General features: G+C 35.7%; 2 protein-coding genes and 2 long non-coding RNA genes across 6 annotated transcripts in view; 3 read left to right on the top strand and 1 right to left on the bottom strand.

Annotated features, from left to right (window-relative positions):
- Positions 1-25,305, top strand: part of LOC106164374 (uncharacterized) — a 629,853-nt gene that overhangs the window by 194,457 nt on the left and 410,091 nt on the right. The window lies entirely within an intron of this gene.
- LOC147762082 (uncharacterized) lies at positions 1,490-9,891 on the top strand. Of its 2 annotated transcripts, none has more exons than XM_087011530.1 (3): positions 1,490-3,070; positions 3,792-3,933; positions 9,320-9,891. In XM_087011530.1, the coding sequence occupies exons 1-3, from the start codon at positions 1,621-1,623 to the stop codon at positions 9,333-9,335; spliced, it is 1,608 nt and encodes a 535-aa protein (XP_086867656.1). In that variant the 5' UTR covers positions 1,490-1,620; the 3' UTR covers positions 9,336-9,891. The 2 variants fall into 2 exon arrangements, with proteins under 2 accessions (XP_086867656.1, XP_086867655.1); XM_087011529.1 differs by lacking the exon at positions 9,320-9,891 and adding an exon at positions 4,493-7,498.
- Positions 18,409-19,227, bottom strand: LOC147762083 (uncharacterized). The gene is made up of 3 exons (XR_015334127.1): positions 19,178-19,227; positions 18,815-18,900; positions 18,409-18,465 (listed from the first exon to the last, which is right to left on the bottom strand). It is a non-coding gene; the product is annotated as an uncharacterized LOC147762083 (long non-coding RNA).
- Positions 23,227-25,103, top strand: LOC147762084 (uncharacterized). The gene is made up of 2 exons (XR_015333690.1): positions 23,227-23,742; positions 24,108-25,103. It is a non-coding gene; the product is annotated as an uncharacterized LOC147762084 (long non-coding RNA).

Here is a 25,305-nt window from a genome sequence, read left to right on the forward strand (position 1 = left end):
CGAGAATATCCCTAGAACAAGTAACCGATTGAAAAGGACTAAATGTCACAGACTCTGAAGGTGGGTGGAAGCACTAAGGGCCCTTCAAGTGCCCCATTCACTGGAAGACGTTTGTAAAACTAAAAATTAACACAAAACTACCGGTAGTATAACATCTTTCAAGACTCCAAACATCGGGAGTCCAAATTTAAATAAAACCGCTGGTGAAGTTCACAATGGGCTAGACTCTTCGGGTTGCGTGTCTCTAGTAAAACAGGTTATCCCTGGACATCTGGAAGTGATGTTTACAGTATCTAAAGGGAATAGTGTAGAATCAAATTTAGAAGGGGTGTTTTCTAAATTGAAATATGTTTTTACTAGAGACAATTTTGATCTTGGTCGGTCTTAAGTCACTCAACGTGGAAATGAAGCCGGGAATGCCGAATCCCTTAAATCGCTTATGCGGTGGATGCTTGCGTGTGTCATGCAGAAAGCATAGGGGGCATTGTTAACGGAATGTTAACAACCGGATTCATACAAGGCTGACAAGAGTCAGTCTGTGTGGACATTAGCACCGGTGTTGAATAAGTAAACGTGACGTCACGGTGAAAAATTTCCAATAGGGAAAATTAAAAATATTGCTAGCAATTTCCTTAAAGAATTAGACTATCACTTTGTGATGTAGTTTATTTTTGTGTTTAAGAAAAATGGCTACAGTCTATTAAGATCAATTAATGGACTATAACTGTTATGTAGCTTATTTCTGTGTTAATTAACACATGACTACAGTCCATATGACTATCACTCTGTGATGTAGTTTATTTTGTGTTAATAAATCGCTACAGTCTATTGTGATCAATGGACTATAACTGTTATGTAGCTTATTTTTGTGTAAACACGTGACTACAGTCTAATTTGATGAAATTTTGAAAAACCGGGATCTTATTTTTGCATTCCATTTTTCTTTTTATTTATTTATGAGAATTTTTGGAACGGACTATCACTATATTTTTGGTGATGTGACTGACTGGTGAATGAACAGCCTATCACAGTCTGTTCTACTGTTTATTTATTTTTTGTATTTTTTTTTCGGCGGACTATCACCTCAGTGATGTTGTTAGCACTAACAGCTAATGACAGTCTGTACGAATATTTCAACTGGAATCCACTTTATTTTATTTATCGAAAGGAATTTTGAGTTTGTACATGGACAAACATGTATTTATAAGTAGCTCCTTTCAAATAAAAGTGGGGGGAATGTTGTGTTCGTGCATTTTCCTACCTTCACCCGGTGTGCTCTCCCTGCGCGGAGAGCGCGCAATTACGGTAAGACTGCGCACACCAGGTGGAGAGCCCAACTTCCCTGCCTGATCCCGGTGAGTACAACTCAACCACAGCTACCGTGCAGACGTGTACGGTATAGACGACAAAAATAATCAGAATTGAGACACAATACACAGTGATCTACAATCTCATTCCGTAAGTAGAACCAGTGAATACTTTAAAGCTGAAAAGGACCTTGACGGAGTTCTACGGTATATATATGCAGTCGTTAGTCTTAAATGTTTGAGGGATTCGCCAAGATATCAAAACACTCATCTTCTACAAGATGACAGGATATCATCAGCCCTGCTAACCATCATGAATAAAGGTTTGATGGAGGGAAGTGTTCCACGTCTGTTAATCGGATTGTTGGTAGTTGGGGTTTTAATTCAGCCATCTCCAGAAATCCTTCAGTTTTATAAGGAACTGGAGAGACACATGTCACAGGTATGGTCCGAATGGCATGTTGAGTCTAGGATAGAGGCCAGATACGGATGGTTACATCTGTCTTTACTACACAAGCAGAAATACTTCGAAGAGCAGATAAGGATTTTCTTGAAGCACTTGATGAGTGAGGCAGAGCTAGAGAGGAAAGAACTTGGAGGCAAAGAAACTCACTGGCTTGTTAGTGTTCTACACTCTGCAACATACTATTCTTGTGAACTGGGAGGAAAATGGGTGGATGAAAATGATGTAAGACATTTTTTACAGGAGCTGAAATTCAACAGTGAATTCTCTGAGCCGAGAGAAGTGTACAGGTATGTCCAACTCTGTCATAATGTTGAATATTTGGTGCCCTCTGACATTTTATGGAAGGGGTTGGAGATTCTGCTTCGTGATGGAACTGAAGAATACAAGAGGCGTGCATTTCTGTGCATTAAGTGGATGTTGGGCTTAGCCCAAAAGCAGAAGTTGAATAAAGGTTTCATGGATGTACAATATGTTACAGAACTTGCTGAGATATTTAAGAAGCATGCATCTTTGTTGCCATTGAGAGAGCAAATTGGTATCACATGGCAATTTGGTGTAAATTATTATTCTGATCATGAAATGCTGTTGAAAGTTGCTGAGAACTTTGTGGCTAATGCACAAGATATCGATGGGGAGGATGGTTATAGATTAGTTCATGCTTACCTACGAATGGATTGCAATACAAATATTGCTTTTTTAAAAAAAGTGGTTGATTTAGTGCAAAACCAAAGGAGAAATGTCCCTCCTTTCAAATTGCTTTCCATTACTTGTGATTTGATGCGCTGTCATGGCTATTATGAAGTCTTCAGTGGAATACTTGATAGTTGTTTCCAGTCTGGTCTGATGAAAGAGGAATCATTAAATGTTATGAAGCCAAGAGGGTGTATAAAGATTGTGGAGTTGTGTGGAAGGTTAGAAATAGAGCAAATTGACAAGTATGTTAAGAAGATTCCACCAAGCCTTTACAAAGCAGATGGCATTCAATACTGTGCGGAAAAATTGAAAAATATATGTCAGCATTCCTCAAAGAAGGCTGTTTTAGCAGCTGTACAGATGATTCTTGGTGGTCCCCACATGGCAAGAGTCACGCCAGTACTTTCCATATATCGTCCTATTGTGGAGTTCTGTTTGAATGACTTGAATGAGCCTGTAGACATGAAGCTGGTGCCCAGGGTCTTTGATGAAAATGGATTCCTCAAAATGGAAAACATGTCTGCCTTGCCAGAAAGATGGAGAAGAATAGCAGTGTGGATTCTTCATGATGAAGATTTCTTTATCAACAAGCCAATGTTAACTGGTGAGTTAAAAATGTGGTTGTTGTATGTAGAGATAGCTTTAGTAAGCCCACCCTGCTGCCATGAGCAGCTTTGGGTTTTAACTAACACAAGCTTGACTTCTGTGTATTGAGCCTATTTCTTCTAAATACTTGCTGGTTACCCACTGAGGGCCAGCTTATATAGCCATAACAACAATGGGGTACTGGGAATAACAATAGGGTACAAAGGACAACAATGATGTATCAATAGAGAGTAATGTAGACAACTGACGCTTGTATAGTACACTTCTCATATTAATTCAACATATGTAAGTATCAAACTGTGCACCTGCCTTGTTGATTTCAATAAGCATTTTATCAGTAATACCTAAAGATGTTATTTGACTGTGGCTATGTACCCTTTTTTCTTTTTTTTTTTTTTCTTTTTTTTTTGGGGGGGGGGGATTTGAGTACTTTCTCTCTGTATGTACATGTCAAATAATAAGTACTAAACTCTTCCTCACTGAATCACAGCATGTAACTGTGGTATATATTTCCCAGGTAACAGTGTATTATCTCACACCTTAACAGAGGCCATCTAAATTTGAATGGGTTATATGTCTATGTGATAAAGTTTTGACATGAATAGGTTTTCTTTGTGTAAATATTAATATTTCAGTGCATTCAGGCACACATTTCCTCTTAGTAAGACATTGAAATATGTTTTACGTTAAACATTGATTTGGTTTTCTTTATTCACCAGGTGTAGCAAAGGCTTACAAAAAATTCCTATATCAAGCAGGATACAGAGAGGTTCTAGAGGTGCCTTTTTTTATGGTGAAAGAGAAATCTGCAAGTTTGCACAAGTTTTTGAAGGAGGAATTGGAAAAAATCCCTCACATAAGGTAAGGAAGTAACACTATAATTTTTCTGAACAGAGTAATTCTTTAAAAATATTGTGAAAGAGGTAGACGTAACACTTTGTGATATACTCTTATTGCTATTTGTACTTTTTCCTTGTTTGGGGGGGGGGGGGGTGCTGGTTGCTGCCTGTTTTGCACAAAGTAAATTTTTTTGGCATAACTAAGATAAGAATACAGAAATTGATAACTGACAATAAAAGTCATCTTTGTTTTGATATCTGGGCCTTAAAACTATTTAACCATAATTGTTCTATAAATTGAGTTTACTTCATCATCACTGGGTGCCATCCACTCATAGCAGGTTGACTGTCATGGATCACCACATCTCTCAAATACTTGAACTATACTTTTTTTTGACCTGTTTATTCTTTTATGTTGTCCATGTATGTTGATCTTGGTCTTCTTTTCAATGATTTCTTATTTACTAGTAGCTTTCTTTCCGGTAGCAATTGTTGCAAATGATCCTTTCAATTTCAAACCGGCCAAAATTTTGTAAAAATGGGAATTTTCTGAAAAAAAAATTGTGTGTGCCTTTTTTCAGAAACTACACAGACCTAAGCTGTCATATTATAATGAAGAGTTACTTTTACGGTCTTTTTTCATCTTCTTAAGTTTGAGGTCAATCGGTGCATTTCCATGGGAGAAGCAGCCATTTGGTGCCAAAACTGAAAACTCTCTTACACCAATTTTGGAACTTAAAATGCTGGAGACGTCTTGTTTATTGCATTTTGTAGAGCTTGTCAAGCCCAACACTGGAAGTGGTGTCAGTTTTTATGTACAGACACATTGACCTATTCTCTTCAAACTGATGAATATTTGTAAAATGCAGGTCGAATTAAAAAATCAGCATGATCTAACCATTTTTTTTCTGTACAGACAGATGTGTCTGTACATATAGCCATATGCACTTTCATTGTTATGAACCAGTAAACTAATATGAAAATTGTTTTACCTTTTATCATTTAGCACATAGAACTGATAAATATTCATAAAAACACAAGTGAAATGCGAAAATCAGCCTGACCAGATCATTCCAATTTTTTTATCCACCCTTATACAAATAAAATATATAAAACTCTTTTACTTTTTGTCTGAACTGATGAATATTCATAAAATACAGGTCAAGTTTGAAAATCAGCCTTTTCAGACCATTTTTCAAAAAGTTATGCTGTTTTATTTTTGTTTTTTTGTTTTTTTGGAGGGAGGATATTTAATCCATGGTTATACAAATAAACTGAAAACCATTTCACCTTTTGTCTTCAAACTTACAGAACTAATGAATACACGTAAAATACAGGTCAAGTTTAAAAATCAGTCTGATCAGACAATTTTTCCAAAATCTGTGCTGTTTTTGCTTTTTTTTTAGCATATTTTATCCACCTCGGATTTGATTTTTATTAATAATAATTTATTAAGATTGCAACCCAGTGGGTTGAAGTTGTACATAGAATGTTTAAAAAAATTCATAATGATAATAAAATGAATATTTGCATGAATAAAACTGAGTTAAAAGACTGCTAACTGAACTTTAAAATTATTGTACTTAGACTGCTAACTGAACTTTAAAATTATTGTACTTAGGATAAAAGACAGCATAATACTATTGGAAATTTAAAAGTGCATATGGAATAAAAGAGCATTGGAATCTGTCGGTCTTAAATTTTGGCACTTTGTATCTATTGTTAGATCTTAAAAGACGGTTGGAATGCTCAATTAAGATGTGATTCAATTTGTCAGAGGATTCAGTTATTTTGTAAAAGAAAGTTTTGCACAGATCTTCCCTTCGTTTTTCTAAAGTGCACATATTTGCTAGGTTCAGGGCTTCATCATAGTGTAGGTCAGGGAAAATAATTTTTAAAGCACGACTTTGGACAGTCTCTAAAAGTTTGCATTGCTCTATAGTTAGTCCTGGATGCCACACAGGGCAGGCATATTCTAGAATTGAGCGCACAATACTTTGGTAAACTTGGATTAAGTCAGCAGGGCTGAGCTTAGCTCGCTTCAGTTGACGGAGGAAATAGAGTCTTGCACATGCCTTTTTATATATATGACCCACATGAGTACCCCATTTTAGGTCATTGCTAATATGGATGCCCAGAAGTTTGAACTGTGTAACCTCACAGATTGGCGTGTCATTTATAACTATTGGTGGGAGGTCTGGTTTAGAACGCGTAAAATTTAGGGTCATGGTCTTGGTCTTAGGCATGATAACGGTCTCATTATTGAACTAATTAGACAGTCATGTATATCCTGAGAATTAATTACAGCTTTGGAAGTAACTGGCTCGCGCCGCCAATAATTACGCCGCGGGATATTCAGGGCACAGGGACCGTGATTACAAAATACCGCGAATAGAAAATAGATTTTTAGAAAATAGACTTGTCATGTGAACGGGGCCTAAATCTTCAGGAGTTCACAAGTTTGAAAAAACAACTTTTTGTCTGAACATAAATTCACTTTAAGGTGCATTTTTGGGGCTCATATGATTGAATGTTTTGGTAATATATTAATTTAATTAATTAATTAATTTAAATTAATATGACTTCACATATTAATTGACAAAGTCCAAAGGTATGAATAGAAAAAAATATTGGTTTTGTGGACAGGTTGGATTGAAAATCGGACAGGTCAAATTTATGAGCACCTGTCCAAAGGACAGGTGCTCATAAAAGTTAGTGTCTAGCCCTGATCAGTGATAATTATGTACTAATAATTATGCAGGTAAATGTTGCTTAATATTGCAAATAATTATACAAAAGAAAAAAATTATTTTGTGTAATGCTATCATTAATGCTATAGATGAATAAAATTATAAATTGTTAAAATTACAAGTTAGGCCACACTTTTTTATTTTTATGGATGACATCCTCTGGGTACCCCAAAATCGGTGCGAGAGGGCGAAAAAAAAAAAAAAACAGTCCAATAAAAAAAACTGCTTAAGTAAAGGAATGCTGTCAGTACACAGCTGGAAACACAAATTTAACCACAGAAACACGTATCAAACTAACAATATGTCTTTATCCATGCTCTCAAAATATTAAAGCATTGTGAATACTTCGTAGAAATGTAAAAAAAAAGTCATGAATTGATATACTTCATATTACCAAATCTATTTAAGGTTATTTCATGCATTCATTTGGTATAGCAATCAATAAAACAAATATCAATCAAACAGTGCGTCTTTATTTGTAATCTCAGAATATTAAAACATTTTGAACACTTCACAGCAATGTTTAAAAAATGATGCAAAGATGTGCTTAATACTACCAAATCTATTAAAGGTCATTTCAGACCATTTTGTCAACTTCAACTCACACGAAGCAGCTAAACTGTCAGGTGACCTGTCCGACCTTCAGCCCACCAAATACCTCGATGCCCTTGTCGACCCTTTTTTCGCTACAGAAAACCTGGTATTAATGTGCTGCTTTATACAGAATGTCACAGAAATGTTTCGGCCGCCGCCAGCCTTTCGCACAATTGTAAAAAGGTGATATCTCCATGCCCAATATCAATGGCATACCAATCCAAAACGATGGCGCCCGTTCTCTTGATGACTTTTATTGTTGTGTAATTTGAAAGTAATCCTAGAGATGAATTTGACAGCAAAGTGGCCGCATTTCCACGTGGCGAAAATACGCATGCGCAGAAAGCTCATTTCCTTGCAAATTTAATAACAACGTTGACGACAACCGACTTCGTTGGGGGGGGGGGGCTTTTTTTTTTTTTTTTTTTTTTTGGAGAACGGGCGAAAATCCGTGCGCGCGCAGGATGTCATCCATAAAATTAAAAAAGTGTGGCCTTATTCAAAACTCAGCTGCAAGACTGGTTTGTCAAATAAAGTGCAATAGTACACACCATATCACTCCCATTCTGAAAGGATTACACTGGCTGCCAGTGAAGCAGAGGATTGATTATAAAGTACTTTGTATTATTTTTAAGGCGATCCATACACAATGACCAAAATATATATATTTATCTGATCTTATCTGTTTTAACTCACCACGGCAGTCCACACATTTTAATACTGAGAATGATTTTATTTTAGAATATTCTGTATAAGAGAAAGGGTCTCTCAAAAGTTATGGTGATTGGGCTTTTACAATCTATGCCCCCAAAGTGTGGAGTGCCTTACCAAATTTTATTAGAACAGCAGAAGACTTTGACAGTTTTAAATCCCTTCTAAAGACCCACATTTTTAAATCTGTCTATTGCTCTTAGATTTTTTTTATATATTTTAATAAGATTGAGTTTTTAGTAGTGTTGATTTTAAATGGTTTCCAATGAGCGAGTTAGACTTAAATATTGTAGTCATTTTAACGATTTTAGTTACATTATCCATTATTGTAAGGCGCCTTGAGGTAGCATGTAAGGTGCCATATAAGAAGCTTATTATTATTATTACTATTATTATTATTATTGTTATGTATAACAGTGCCTTATTATCCTCAAACTCAGTGGAGTTATATTGTGTTAATACAACTAGATTAAAAGTTTGAACACCAGCTTTATTGGAATATTTTTTGTTATGTTTCCTTTTATAATTTTTTTTTTTATTTCAAACACTGACATCTTCAAGATGTGACTTTTAACTCCTATCCACCCAAAGCTCTGCACTTTTTCTGTATTTCCACATAAGCAGTAGTTTTGGTATTTATGTCTTTAAACATTATGTGATATTATTTTATGTACTGTCATTATTTTTCACATATTGGTATTTTCATTATTTGAATTTGAACTCTCATGATCCTGAAACTATAATCTTATTGACCATGTTACCTGTTGTGCATGATTAAATTTTAGTGTTGATTGACTGTGCTGTTATAATCATTATTTATTATTGCATCAAAATTGATAAAATGACCTCTTTTCTGTGTCGTTATTTTCTGCATTTATCTGTACATTTGACAGCTTTGTTGCCATGTTTTTACCTCATATTTGCTGTGTGGCTATATTTACTAAGACTGGTGCCTGTACATTTGCCAGTTTTTCTGTCTCTTTTCTTAAGCCCCCTTTACAATGGACGATGTCCTTTCTGCATCCTGTAGTACGGCCCCATTTGAAATTTAAAAAAAAATACGTTCTGACAACTGGCTGATCATGTAGCATTCATTTTGCAACCAAAGTGATGCTTGTGGCTCCTTTCTACAACCACAGCAATGCCAGTTTCATGGTTGCACAAAGGAAGCAGAAAGGACACTGTCCAGTGTAAAGGGTTTTAGGTACAATATTTTCAAAATTAACATTTTTCGGCTCTGTGTGGAGTTAAATAATTTTTATAATAAGGTGATAAGCATTTTTGCTGTAGAATACCGCATGGCTGTAGTGTTTCATCGTGAAATATTGAAGTTTTTCATTTGCTTTTTTACAGGTTACCCAATAATTAGGAGACCTTTGAAGTGCTTCCTGACAGCATTGAAGAGGATTTGATAACTCTCCACTGACATACAAAAAAAATGGAGCCAATGAAAGTTGAACAATAATCTGAAACCAAGTTCACTAGCTGTAAACTAGGCCTTTTTATTCTTGGTCTTGCTAGTAATATAAACAAGGACATATCATAATAGTGCATATGCATGGTTGAGAATCTTCACATGTGACTTTAAAAAATAATGAATTCTGTTTTCTTATATTGTCTTTGAGCACTGACATAGTGACTGACATTTGGTGTGGAGACAGTGTTAAAGCTACACTATTGGGGCACATTATGATTGTTTAAGAGGTGTGCAGGGGTGTCTTAATCACCCCCATCCAGGTTGGTCCTGTAATCACAGTAATATGGAAATTGAAAATGAGGCAAATGCTTGCAGAAGGGAAAATGTTTATGGTGAATTATGTTGAATGTTCTGATGTTAGATTTGTTATTTCACTAATTGAATTGTTAGAGGTGTAAAGCATTATACACCTTTTTATGTTGTCTGGAAATAAAAGATGTTAAAAATATTATTAGAAATATTTCATTTAATCACTGTAGGTGATGACTGTCCTATAATGCATATTCATCAGAATTATATAAAATTGCTCAATGTCAGTAAAACAACAGTAAAAAAGCCATTTTCAACCTAAAGGTTATTGAAAAGGTAAACTAAGGGCATATTCCCAGAGCTTTTAGATCGATCTATCCCCGCGGGGAGTCTCACTAGATTACTGTCAGATAATCTGGCTTAAATGTCAGTTCCGCCTACTACAAGCTGTAAGGGGGTAATTAACTTTCTTGCCCGCTCGGCTGACAGCTATTTAGCATGAACCCCCAGGGAGTTAAGTCGATCTAGAGTAGATCAATCTAATCTCTGGGAATGGGGTCCAAGTAGTTGTGACATTTTGTCTCTTTTACTCACAGTACACTCAAGAAACATAAGAAACATCAGATCAAATATGATGGGGAAATCATTTTCCAAATAGTAAACCTAAAGATGTACTAACAAAATGAAATGATCCAAATTGAATAGTGTGAAATGGGTTATTGTCTAAACTCTGAAGATTATATAAGCTAAATTTTTTACTTCTAATACTAGGATAATTTTAAAAAATCATATTTAAAAATGTCCATAAAAACTAAATGAAACAAAATACATAGAAAACTTTCTTGATTTCTTACACAGTAAATAACCATCTATTCTGAAGCCATCTCACATGAGGTGTTGCAGTTAAAGCAGCAGCTACAGAGGAAATGCAAAATCTTCAACAAAAAGTGGCAATGCATTTCAAGATGGTTTAACTAAAATATTATAAGAAAACTATTTGAACTTATGTCTTCAAACTTATAGAACTGACAAATATTCATTAAGTACAGGTGGAGGTAGAAAATCCACTTGGTTGTACCATTTTTTTCAAAAGTTGTTGGTTTCTGTATTTACTTCAGTATAAATACAATACAGATACAGACATGAGCTTTTTCCATGGAACCACGGAATTTCTGCGTTTTTAAATTCAATTCCTAAGGCGGCCCCTGGACCCCTGGCTGGTTAGGTGTAGGGTCCCATGATAAATGTTTAGAGGTTTTTTATTTATTGATTTATTATTATTAATATTTTTTTTTTGAAACCTAGGTTTATGTCTGCAGATAACACCCTTTGAGTAAAAACTATTTGACCTATTCTCTTCAAACTTAAATGAATAATGTATATTACTAAATTAAACATTTTTCATAAAGTTAGACAATTTTGTGACCTTGAACTTCCATGTTCCTGAAGACTTTTTCCTTGTCACATGCCCTGAATATCTATGTTACCTGCTGTGCATAATTAAAATTGGTGGTGATTATGCTGTTAAGCATTATGTAATATTGCATTAAAATTGACAAAACCCTATTTTGGTCACTGCCACTATGAAAACCTACCTTCTACCAGGGCCACAGATTGCTTTTTATGTACAGACACAGATGTGTCTTATTTAAAGAAAACCTTGTTACTAATTATTTTCAACTCAAAGAAAATATTAATAGGACTGATATACAGCTTGATTTAAAAAACAGTAATTGAATTCTTTTATTTAAAAAATGCAGATTTTTGTGAAATTTTCATTTTCACTTATTGGCTTTTTCAATGTGGGACCTAGAATTGTCATGGACATGGAGGCACTCGCTAGTTGCATTTTCTGAATGTCCATGATACTTATAGTATTTTTATTAAAATTTGGTGCTGATTTTGCCGTTAGGCACTATGTCATAGCGCATCTAAACCACCAAAACCCTATTTTGTGCAACCTTGGTAATTATTATTATTCTCTTACTTAGAGATTCTGAAATATTCTATAGTACTTCAATACAGCTTGAGACAGAACAGGGGCGGATCCAGGATTCTTTGAAAGGGGGGGGGGGGTCCGCGGATGTGAAGCCGACCATTCTCCCCCCCCCCCCCCCCCCCCCCCCTTCCAGTGGCGTGGGGTTCGGGGCCGGAAAAAATTGGTATTGTAGAGGGCGAATGGCACCATTTGGTACAGTTTAGAACTATGATTCAGCTAGCCAAAATTCTAATTTCAAGAGGGGAATATTGGTTATGATATATTTTTCAGAAACCGAAGGGGGGTCAGGACCCCCCTGACCCCCCTTCTAAATCCACCGTTGCAGAATACTAGTCTCATTGGATTATTTTTTTTATTTTTGAAGTAATGAATTTTGGGGGGTAAATTTTCATTTTTTATTTGGCATTTTCAGTGTGGGACCTACAACTCCCAGGGACCGAAGCGTGGTTATTGCTGAGTGAAAACTATATCCAAATACCGTTGGTATTTCACGGCGTCAGCACAAATTTTGAACGCCTCTACGGGGGCTATTAGTATCAAGATTTATTTCACTCCTCTCTCTACTTTTAAGTCTTAAAAAGAATTATCAAATATTTTCCGTTAACAATTTCAGGAAAGTAAATAAACGCACTGCATGATGGAATTCGTTTATTAAAATCAAGTGATACAGCTTGACCAATAAAGTGTTTGTACTCATTGTTTCTCCTGCTGTTTTATTAAAGATCTGTCTTTGCTACTAGTCTCTGCACAGAAACTGAAATAAAGCGGTTTTAGGTGTTATTTTATTATGCATCACCAAACCGGAGAACAAGTTAGCTCAGCACCTGTGTTAAGAATTATATGAGCACATTTAGGACGAAAAAAGCCCAAGATAATATAGTTCACATATAATTTCAGTATACAGTGTGTAAAACAGACAAAATATTAGCTCTGGCGGCTTAGATGTCTGGCACGCCTACTGAAGCTGCTAAACGATAATTAATTACCCCCCTAGCAGCTTCAGTGGGCGTGACAGACATTTAAGGGACGGATGTACCCAAATATAGCTAAAAATCGTCATTTTTGGTTTTTTTATGTCTAATTTTTGGTTAACAGAATAAATTTTTTACATTTTGAACAAAAAAAAAAAGTTTTTTCTGAGGATACTGATGCTGCACACATCGGCACCGGTGTCCCAATATTACGTTACACGATGAAGTTGGAGCTGTGTTCCAAGCATAATTAGATATTTTGAAGATACATTAAATGAATATGACAGGAATAAAAAAAAAAGCTAAGACCTTTATTTAAGGAGAAAATCTCAAACCTACATCCGTCCCTTAAGAGAGGGTTAATCCCCCCCCTCCCACTCACACACATTTTCCAATCAGCGGGGAGAGTATGTGATGAACTAACATTGTAAACTTTCCCTCAGCTCCATGGCGTAAATAAAGAAGAAAAACTATGTGCTTGCAGCACTATTTCTACCCAGCAACCCAAGTCTCTACTTGAGAACAATAAGTGGGTTACTCGTAGTAGGACAATTACCCACAAGAGGAAAATAGATAAATAATAAATAAACACACGATAATAAATCAAGTTCGCAATAATACATATTTTGAATCCCAGGTCAAAATAAATAATACTTAGAAGGATTAGTAGCTTTTTTAAAGATAGGCTTAATGAATTGGCCATTTTTATAAACCACTGTTTTTTTGTGACAATTTTCAATGGTTACGTTTGGAGTGTCATTTCCGCTTTGACTTCGTCTGACATAATCAATTTTCACGTTAAATGTCCTCATGTCTACCTTTTTTTTAATCATCAGCCTGTGATGCAAACAATGAAATTTATCTCTAGCGTTATTATTTCAGTTTAGAGATAAATTGCAACTTATCATTCTTGCATGTAGAAAGCACTCTTTCAGTCTGATCTTAAAAGTTTCCGAACAAAAAATAAATAAATAAATGAAATAAGAGTCATTTCCAGCGCCCTGATCACATCACACATACCTAACACCATATTTATTTATTTCCATATGATAAGGACCGTAGGCTGAGAAAAATGTTTACAGGGGGATAGGGCCTTCCCCCACCCCCATCCCGCCCTTACATTCTTCAACCACGTCAGTTCTTATCGGGGAGGGGGCTAATGTTCATTTCTTTACCCCTTACATATTTATGAACAACTTCGTGATATATTGCATTGAGGGCCGAGACCCCAGTCAGTCAACTTCAAGTGAGTTATTTTCTCGTTACCCCCCCCCCCCCCCCCCCCCTCCATCTTAACCGGTGATCAATTTGCACTGATGTCATGTCTGCAGTCAGGCAGACGAGACACTTTTACTTGACATGGAACACCCCCTGACGTATTTTACTGATAAGGTTGGACCTAGAGGAGTGGTCAGGAACCCATTACAGAGAACGACTTCTCACTGTCCTTGTTCATCCTTTAACTTTAGGTTTAACATACCATATCTCAAAACTTATATTATTCAATTGATATTTTCATTCTTACAAAATCAGTTGATTGTGGACAGAAATGTTGCTATTTTACAGAAAGAGCTTAAATTGTTATTATGGTGACGATGTGGTAAGTGTGCTTGTAAATGAAATTAGCTAGAGGATTACGTGGGCTTCATTGCGGCAGTTGCCCCTCTCCCAAAATCTGGGCTTCATGAATATTTGAAGACAATGCACAAAATGATGATTTAGACAAAAACGAATGACGGGGAAAAGACAACAATAAGCAAAAATTTCGGTATCTTTTATTATTACTTTTGGTGTTGGTGTTTTATTGTAGAAAAACAATCATAATTATTTGTTTCTTTTTGTGTTAACTTTTTTTGCGTAGTATTCTACTAGTTTTTTTTTCGAAAATTCATGATAAAACCATGCTTACATTTTTTACAGGTCTATCACAAAGTACACATAGACAGAAAAACTTATAAAATAAAAGTCATCAAGGGGTGTTTCGTCAAGTCTTACGTGTAGCCGAAATATCGAAAAGGCCTTCTTCTTCCTCTACATGTAGATTACCTGTATCTAGCCAAGCACATGTACACCTGTATTTGAATAAGTACACATATTCTGTACATCAGCGAGTTTCCTAGACATGAGAAATTTAAGTAGTGGCAGCTGCAGACAGGTTTATAAAGTATATCTATGTATGGAATGTGATATTTGTTTGTTTAATCATAGACAACGTAACAACTTGACTTTGTTCAAAAAAATTAAGTAGGTAAAAAATCCAAATGTTGTGAGAATAACGACTCAAGACTTTACTTGTTGCTTATAGTTTATTTACAACAAACAGGCCTATTTTCCGCACTTAAACAGTAAGAGAAGACCAAAAAAAAAAAAAAAAAAATACAATTTGACACAACCCAAAAATTTAATTGTCTAATGTAAAATGTAATTTTGACACAAGAAAGGGCGGTTTTAAGTTTGAGCGTAATTTACTTGTGTATCACGAACATAATTAAAAAGCGCGTAATCGGATGATTATCAATTTATACAATTGTAAGATGTCATAAAGTTTCCCCGTGAACTACCACGACGAGTGACCAAGAAGATTTTAAACTTTGAAATCTTTTTACTTCTGAATATTTTGACTTTTATGCCTAGTTTTCGCTTTAAAAAAGAGAAAGAAAATATCCCTGTAAAAGTCACCTTTGTCGAACCAGATAAATAGAAATGCAGTCAAAATTTTAATGGAAGCCTTAGACACGCATATTTTTACATCATAATTATAACCTAATATCTTAGGCGTGCGATTTTCACCCAAAAGCTGGGACGTATGCAGTGCATCTCTGCGGCGCGTTTACTATCTACATGTATGTTTCACTTGTGGAATGATTGTGTTAGTGCAGAAAATTTCTTTCCCACCAGATGACAACTGAAAACTTTAATAAGATTTTTTTAAGCATCATTAATTATCATTAAGATCATCATCATTACAAATATCTGATATGAACATCACTTCCGGCCAGTCATATATTACTTCAAGGAACCTAATTTGCATATAAGAGAAAAAATGTATTTTTTCTGATTTTGGCTTGTTTCCAATTTTTTCATTACTTTCAAAAAGTAATGTCCCCTTAAGCTCACAAATCGGGACACTTTTGAGTCATATGCACTGATTGTAAATTGTGTAATTAGTAATATTTTTTTTAAATCACAGACGTGTATCACGTCTTCACTCCGCAGCCATAAAACTCGTTGATAGCTGCATGGGTATAAAAGTAGGTCAATTGCCTGTATAAAATTGCCATACGATTATTGATTTTTTGTGTGGACCGTTTTAAGGAGGAGACAGAAGTGGGAGATATATCATTATACCAGCAAAACATTTTGGTTGCATGGGACTACTGAAAGGCAGAGTAAATTGCAAAGTTTCAAAGAAAAAGTAAAACTAGGCTACATCTCCAGCTTTACCATGTAGAACTATATTAATATGCTACGTTTCCTCTGTATTTCATCTGACTCTCCCTAAAATTTTTCAGACCGCGTTAACTGTTCAGCTCCCGGGATACGCGAAGCATCCAGCGTGGTGGCAGACGCTGAGCTCTGCAGACGGCACACTGCATTCACACAAGGGGGTAAAGGTTTTCTAATGAAATGCTGTATTTTATTACATCTGACGAATTACGTGATAAAGGAAGGAAAATTGGCCTTTTTAAAATTTATGTTGACTAAGTGTAATACAAGACACTGATATTTCTTCTCATAATTGACAGAATAAAGAAACGCAGAAGGACATAACCTATCTCCCCTTACATGGCATATCCTATCTGTGAACTTATGATCTACTTTAGCATTCACTCCTACGAACGCTGAGTTTGTATAGTATTATAGAAAGGGGGCGTATTGGGGGGGGGGGGTAAATTTGATTTAACTATAGCGTTATGGTTTTACTCATGTTTTACTCATGTTATATTTTATATAATTAAACATTTTATTTTAAAGAATAGACCTGAATTAAGAGCGTTGGCGACGGTTTTGTATCCAAACCCACAGTTGTTGATTATGCTGGTCTGCACATTCCGTACTTTATTATAATTTTGATCTGATTTGTTTCTTTGATGATGATTTAGCTAGGACAAACAGTTTACCGACGTACAACTTTAAGCATTGGATTTGCTGCCCACCCCCCTCCACCCCCTTCGTGCTTGGCTGTATGTGTGTGTTTGCTTGCGGGCGCACTCACGTGCGTTGTATAGAAAAATAATTCTAACATTTCCCTCTCTCTTTGTTTTAGTAAGTCTTTCGATGAACACGAAAATCGAGTCAACACCTGTGCTTATCATACTTTATGGGTACATTTGGGACAAGAAAAGTAAAGAGATGTAGCTACTTCGAGCACATATTTTAAAGCGTAAGTTGTGTGTGTAAAAGAGATAAAAAAATATTGTATCGTAACCGCAAATATTTCATAGCGTAGTGGATGTAAAAGAGAGAAAAAATTGTACCGCAGCAGGGTGTTGTAAAAGATTTTAAATCCTTTAATCATTCTGAAAAATGACAGAAAAGGAATTGTGTTAAAAAGGAACCTGTCGCCGCTATTTACAGCACCTTTTTTTAAGATAATACATGTAACATGGCTATAGCAATAGTACAAATAAGATAAGATAAAGTAAGAATTTATTCAGCCTATAAAAATATTTAAATATAAATATCGGCAATCGTTATCCTTTGAGAGATAAAACTAAGATAAAACACTGGACAATAAAAAAATTATGAACTAGGCCTAAAAGTGTAATTAAAGAGAGACAAAACTACTTAAAACCATTTACTGCCCTTAAAAGTCAGAAGTCTACTATTGCTGGATAAAAAATTAAAAAAGATAACTTCCTGGGTGGGTGGGATCCCCACAATTCATTTTGTTGTTTTGTCCATTCTGTCTTTCAAGATATCATCCAGTTGGGAGAGATCTCTCTCAATTATTTTACCGGTGGCGCTAATAACGTTGGGGTGTTTTCCCCGTTCCTCCACCGTAGCTACCAGATGCATTAAACATATAATACTCTCAATATTACACGTATTTAAAAGTTAATTAAAACGGGCTCATTATCTGTAAAAGTTGCAAGCAATCTAGAAAGCCGTTTTTGTGTAAAGAAAGTTTATTTTCAAGTGAATTCCTAGGAGTTTGAACTATATATCTATTGTATTTAAACATGGACATATTGGAATATAAAACCAAAAGTGAAGTTATCAGTAATTGAACCGTATGGTAGGGTAATTGTGTGTGAGTATGTATGCGTGTTTATGTATTTGAATATAGTTAAAAGTTTGTGCCATGTATAGTTTATTTCTTTGGTTTAATAGAAGAAATAAATTTAAAAAAAAAAAAAAAGAATTTGATAAAAAATTAATTAAAAGAGTCCCATTGGGTATTTTGTTACCAGTTAAAGCCACTGTTTATTTCCCTGAGATGTGTGAAATGTCCATATTATTTAGCGTGATCTACGAAGCACCTCATTCCTGTGGCTCGTAAATGCGGCTTTTTGTTCTTTGCCCTTGGTGAAATAAAGTCTTGTAATTTTCAGGATTTTCAACTAGCATTGTTGGTGTGATATACATAAAGTTTTGTTTACTGTGATTTGTAAATTAATGATTTTATTTCCTGTGAACTGTGATCACCCCTCCCTAATAGTACCCTCAATTAAGAAAAGAAAGAAAAACAAAACTCATTTGATTACAAAAATTTAATATTTTATTGAAAAATTAAGAGAATGACATTTTGCAGGTTTTAACTGGCTTCTACAGAGGCAATGATAGTTCTGCATTGACGACCCTGAAAAATAAAAGTTGAAAATATTAAAATATTATTCAGTTAAAATGTGTATTCAGTTAAATATAGTGTAAATAGATGTTGACAGTAACTCTACAACCACCAGCTCTTTGCTACTATCATATAATTACTGCTTTCATGTACTGTTTGACATAATTTTCCTCTAAAAAACTGAAAGCTTACTTAGTTATGATACCATCAAAACAAAGAGACAAACAAAAAGAACTTCTCTGTAAATGTATAATAAATGTATTCTTTTAAAAATACTGTTGACTTTTCTTCATTTCTTAATGTCTGAAGTGTTTAGAATTATTTAATTATTAATAATAATAATAATAATAATAATAATAACCATTTATGTTCGTGCCCTCTGTCTGAAGCAAGACGTGAACAGATTCAATACCCTCCTCCACCTAGATGGGCCGCTATTCTTTGGAGCTAAAATGTATAATACAATATTACTTACTAAGAGGCAAAAGTATAAAATGTTCAATAAGTCAGTGCAACATCATATTTCATGTATGAAGCTTCAATGAAACACTTTTACCAGTATTTGGAATAAACAAAATTGCCAAGTATCATTTTAATCTGGCCAAAAGCACAAACTGTGTTGGCACAACATAAGGAGAATGTGTGTGTGTGTGTACATGCACAATCACATTCCATCAGTGTAATAAATATTGACCCTACTATTCTATTGACCCTACTGTCTTACCTCTCTCCTTCACGTCTGCTTTCACAGTTGTTGTGTCATTGATACTGACTGAAGAAAAACAGGAAAACAAATTAAACATTTCATACCTGTGCACAACAAGAATTCAATACATTATTTAACATAGTCGAAAACCCATTCAAAGATTTAGATCACTGAACAGTGAATTTGAACTCAGTGTTTGTGCATGAGAGTCTCCCCCCTAAAGTCCATCTGTGTGTGTTTACATTTTTAAGTGTATTAAATGAATTCCCATTAAATTGTCCTAAACTTATTGTCTTACCTTTTTCTTTGATGCCCTCAGCATCTGACACACTCTTTGTGTCTTTGATATTGGCTAAAGAAAAAATGATATCAAATAAAAACTTAACATTCCATATCTGTGCATGTTCAGATAGGATTCAGTATTACAATTTATGGAAGACACATTCAAATATTTAAATGACTTAAAAATAAATGATCTTCTTAAGTATGCTAAAGACTTTGCTTGAGCAGCATGCTTGTGGTGTGTATGTGTGTGTATGTGTGTTTGTTAGTGTATGTGTGTGTGTGTTTGTTAGTGTATGTGTGTGTGCATGCATGTTTCATAAGTATATTAAAAATCATAACTATTTTACTGAGATTCCTGTCTTACCTATCTGCTCAATACTTAGGGTCTTTACAAGTGTTACTTTGTTCTTGTCTTTCAGTTTGGTATCAAGTGAAAGGACAGAATTGAATTTTCAAACAACACTATGGGTGTATTCCCAGAGATTTAGATCAATCCAGGGATTAAAATTTAGATCAACCTAACTCCCTGGGGGTTCATGATAAATTGCAGTCAGACGAGCGTGCACCAAAGTTAATTAACCCCTTACAGCTTTTAGTAGGCGGGGCAGTCAGACGCTTAAGCCGGCCAAGCTGACAATAATCTAGTGAGACTCCCCACAGGGATAGATCGATCTAAAAATCTATGGAAATGGGGTGTATGTGTTCAATCTTTACACAGCAAAAGCATTAATTTTTCAGAAGATAAAGTATCTCCTTAAGTCTGTCAAAGGCCAGACTTTGCTTGTGCAACATGCATGCAAGTACAGTGCCTTTGATTGTGTGTGTGTGTGTGTGTGTGTGTGTGTGTGTGTGTGTACATGCACAATCACATGTCATCAGTGTCATAAATTGATACCTGTTCTATTGACCTATTCTATTCTATCTTACCTCTCTCCTTCACGAGCTCTGTCACAGTAGTTGTTGTGTCTTTGACATCAACTGAAGGAAAAAATGGAACACAAATTCAACATTCCATGCCCATGCACAACAAGGATTCAATACCATAGTCAAAGATGTATTCAAAGATTTAGATCACTGAACAGGGAATAAAAACACAATGTTTGTAAGGGGCGGGTCTTGAGAGATTTTCTGACAGTCTTGCAAATTATATTTGTTGATCCATCCTCCATTGTGGACTGTCTTCTGACAAAAAATTAAATCCCCATCAATGTAAACTTCTAACCATCTTGCGGAAGACCCAGAAGACAGCCTCAATTTGCTCCTGTTTGTGTCTGAAAGCCTGTTTGTGTGTGTGTAAATTTTTTAAGTGTGTTAAATGAACACCTGTTAAATTGACCTTACTGTCTTCAGGGCCGTAGCCTCCGGGGGGGGGGGGGGGGGGGGGGGGGGGGGGGGGGGGGGGCAGCTGCCCCCCCTGGGATTGGAGGTGCAAAAAAATAATCGCAAAGGTAAAAAAAAAATAATTGCAAAGTTGGTATCAATTCTGTGAGAAAATGCACTCATGACCACTAGACAATCATTCAACAATCTGTTTACAAAGGTGTACTGTTTTTAGCCAACTCAGTTCATGCCAAAAAGCTATCCCTCCCTTGGGAGCTATCCCCCAGGCAAAATGAACCCACAATTTCTAACTTCTGATTGAGCAATAAATAACAGTTAAAATGCACCAAAATTCAGTATTATACATAAAGTTTTTAAAAATTTTCCACACCGTGGGAGGGGTGACACACCCTCCCCCCTTCGGGGCTTCGCCCCCTCGTGTCCGCTTACTGCCCCCCCTGGTATTTTGCTCAGGCTACGGCCCTGGTCTTACCTCTCTCCTCGCTGCCCTCAGCATCTGACACACTCTTTGTGTCTTTGATATCAGCTAAAGAAAAAAAATGATATTTTAATATTTTATAATTTAAAAATACAAACTTAACATTCCATATCTGTGCATGTTCAAAAAAGATTCAGTAGGCCCATTACACTTTGATGAAGACACATTCAAAGATTTAACTAACTTAAAAATAAATAAATTATCTTCATAAGTATGCTAAAAAATAGACTTTGTGAGCAACACGCTTGTGGTGTGTATGTGCATGTGTATGTGTGTTTGTTAGTGTATGTGTGTGTGCAAGTATATTAAAATTCATAATGATATTATTGGACAAAGAAAAAGAGGAAGGCCAGTCAAACGATGGAGGGATGAATTAGATGACTACTGGAAGTCTTGGAAGAAGAAACCTTGGCCAAACTGGAAATCTGAGGCTCAGGATAGGAAACAATGGAAAAAGCATGCTGAGGCCTTTGTCCAACAGTGGAACACTATAGGCTCTAAATGATGATGATGATGAATGTTATTATTTTACTATGATTCCAGCCTTACCTAATTCCTCAATGCTTTGGGTCTTAACAATTGCTACATTATTCTCTTCTTTGGTATCACCTGAAAGAACAGAATTGAATTTTAAGTAATACCATTTATGTGAGTATGTTGAAGTATGTTGGAGACAGAGAGAAGCGTGTTAGTCTGTTAATCTGATTGTATTCAGTGAGAGTTTCCATGGAGTTAGTGCACATTAGCTAGGTCTCCAAATTCATTGCCAACAGCCCCTGAGGGTCCAGACTTGCACCCTGTGAGTCAGGGTGTTGTTGTTATTTTATTTCATGAATCCTTCCTAAAAGATAAAAAATGCATCAAGTTGATTGAATAGAGCAATGGTGTGGACTTACCACTTGTGTGGACTTCAGGCTTGTACATGTAGTCCCACTCTGGAATAAGATGGCACATTTATTTTTGTAAAAAAAAAGGTCTCATACTTACATTTTGTGGCTTAATGAATTTCCATTCTATATTTGAGCCCTTGGGCAGGAGAAACTCTGCCCTGAGGGATGGGACCCCCATATCAGTGAACCTTGACAGGTTCACACCTTTCTGGGGGTCCCATCCCCCGAGGGCAGTTCCCCTGCCCACCACTTTGGCCTTTAAATAGTTGTTGGTTAAGAAAACTCTTACAGTGGCCTTGGCTGTTCAGAGTAAAAAGTAAAATAGAAAGAAATACATGTACTATCAATATATCGTTTTTAATATTTACATTACAGACACTCAAACTGACCACTTAATTAATGTAAATAAAGAATATGATATCGTACTTTCTTATTATGAACAAATTAATTTTTTAAAATTTATATAACAACAAAAAATTGCAAGAGTAGTTTTAGGCCCGTTGTATTATAAAACACATACAGTCTGATTATACAAACACGCACACAACTTACGAGCACACTGTTCTTCTTTCTTTATTTCATTTTCCATATCAGCTATCATCTGCAATATGTACAATAAATAAAAGAAATCATGTTAACGGGATACATAGAATTCTGTATCTTTATTTGGTAGTTTGTGGTGTAAACTACATTTGTACTATTACCAGAATGATCAGCAAATCGTCATGTGACAAGAAATTTTTAAGAATATTAATTAATCACATAAAAAATCATGAACGACGGATAAAAAGGCGCTGTGTGGGCTTACATTGAACTTGCTACAGAATTTCAGTTTTGAATAAAAAATAAAACTTACCAGCGACTGTGTAGACATTGTCTCTTTGCTTTGTTTACTAAAACAATAAACAGGAATAATTATTGTATAAAAGAATTTCATTGGACGGTTCCTGTATTGTTTCCTTAACTTTAAACCAATCAGATTGACACTTCGTTGAAGCTCTCGACCTTGAGTCTTTCTACTAAATAGAAATCACAATATATCGTAATATATATCACAGTGCCTGGATCCTGGTCATATCTGTTACGGTTCCAGAAATCTCTCCCTCCTCGCACGAGTTTCTTAGAAAGCAGGCGGTGAACCTGTTGCTGATACTGGCCGCAGTCCTTTACAAATCCTAAGTCTCACCTCTTGCATAGCGCCCTCTATACTAAACAATTTTTATATGGCGTAGACTAGGCAAAGAGTGACGTTGAAAACTCGGAATTTTCATCAAACGTTCTGCACACAGAGTTTCACCATACATCAGGACACTTTTCTTAGATGGTTTTGTTATAGATTCTATTGACAAACTTAATCGGTGAATTCAGGATGAGACATCTAAAGTGACGGATACATATGGTATCGACTGTGTCAGTTGTTCACTGTTCACATCACGATGCAATGTGCTGGTGAAGATTTTACAATGTGCTGCAGAACCTTGACGCTGCAGATTAAAAGTGTTTTTGGAGAACTGACACGATTGCAAGCCGTCATCTACTTCAACTTTTCCATTCTCGTTTCTTCTGTAATTACCCAATGGCTTATGAAGGTGAGATAATTAATTGGAGAACTGACGTTATGCCTTCTAATATAATTTATAAGTGGGACTTCTCCTTTTTGCTATGGAGTCGTGTCGAAATAGTAATATATGAACTGAACTATGAGTAACACAAACCCCCCATGGAGTGTCCACTTACGTGTACTAGCACTACCATCCTGAGTTTCAGAAAGCACCATAAACCCACCTCTTTATTATCATTACTGGTACAGTGTATGCTTCAGCCTTGACTCACAACAATACTTTATTTGGTTAATTTTTTTTATAAAATATTTCTTTGCAGATTATTTGATGTAATTTTAATATTCTGGATCTTGAGGAAAAACCCTGGTCATTGACTTTTTTGTCTTTTCCAGTCCATCATCTGACTCCACACACACTGTACTACTATGTACTAGGAGGCACAGGACTATACTGCCACAGTGGAACACAATGACTCCAGACTACTACACTGTACTAGGAGACACAGGACTATACTGCCACAATGGAACACAATGACTCCAGACTACCACACTGTACTAGGAGACACAGGACTATACTGCCACAATGGAACACAATGACTCCAGACTACTACACTGTACTAGAAGGCACAGGACTATACTGCCACAATGGAACACAATGACTCCAGACTACTACACTGTACTAGGAGGCACAGGACTATACTGCCACAATGGAACACAATGACTCCAGACTACTACACTGTACTAGGAGACAGGACTATACTGCCACAATGGAACACAATGACTCCAGACTACTACACTGTACTAGGAGGCACAGGACTATACTGCCACAATGGAATACTGACTCCAAACTAAAACGCTGCACTAGGAGGCACAAGACTATACTGCCACAATGGAACACAATGACTCCAGACTAACTACACTGTACTAGGAGGCACAGGACTATACTGCCACAATGGAACACAATGACTCCAGACTACTACACTGTACTAGGAGGCACAGGACTATACTGCCACAATGGAACACAATGACTCTAGACTACTACACTGTACTAGGAGACACGGGACTATACTAAAAAAAAAACACAATGACTCCAGACTTATTTTCAAGAATGTCAGATAACAATAGAGTTTCATAAATCGTCATAAGTAGATTGCATTGTCTTCTAGATTTTTACATATTTCAGTGAGTTTTTGAATCTGTAATGCTGCTTAATTACAGCCTTTCAGCAAGTTTTCATCTTGTTCAATGTTATACCTGATATTTGAGTGGTTTTGTGTTGCTACTGATGTAAGAATTTTTATATAAATCTTTCGGATATTTTATTGCTTTGTCAAAGAAATTGAAGGAACAGTTTTTAAGACACTTGAAAATAAAGTAGATTGTTTTAAAGATGTATTTTTTATTGTCTTCCTGTGGATCACACATGTCCTCGATATAAGTTTGTATGTGATAATGGCTGCTTTATCAACTTATCATGAAGATGTGACCAGGACAATGACTGTAGAGATAACAGTGATGAGGAAGGGTGTAGTAAGTATTGCTTAGAATGAAGATGGATATCAAAGAAATGGGTTGTCAGGTAGTGCACTGG

The sequence above is a fragment of the Lingula anatina genome, chromosome 4 (assembly GCF_051362555.1).
Source record: "Lingula anatina isolate TDL-2025a chromosome 4, LinAna3.0, whole genome shotgun sequence".
Lineage (NCBI taxonomy): Eukaryota > Metazoa > Brachiopoda > Lingulata > Lingulida > Lingulidae > Lingula > Lingula anatina.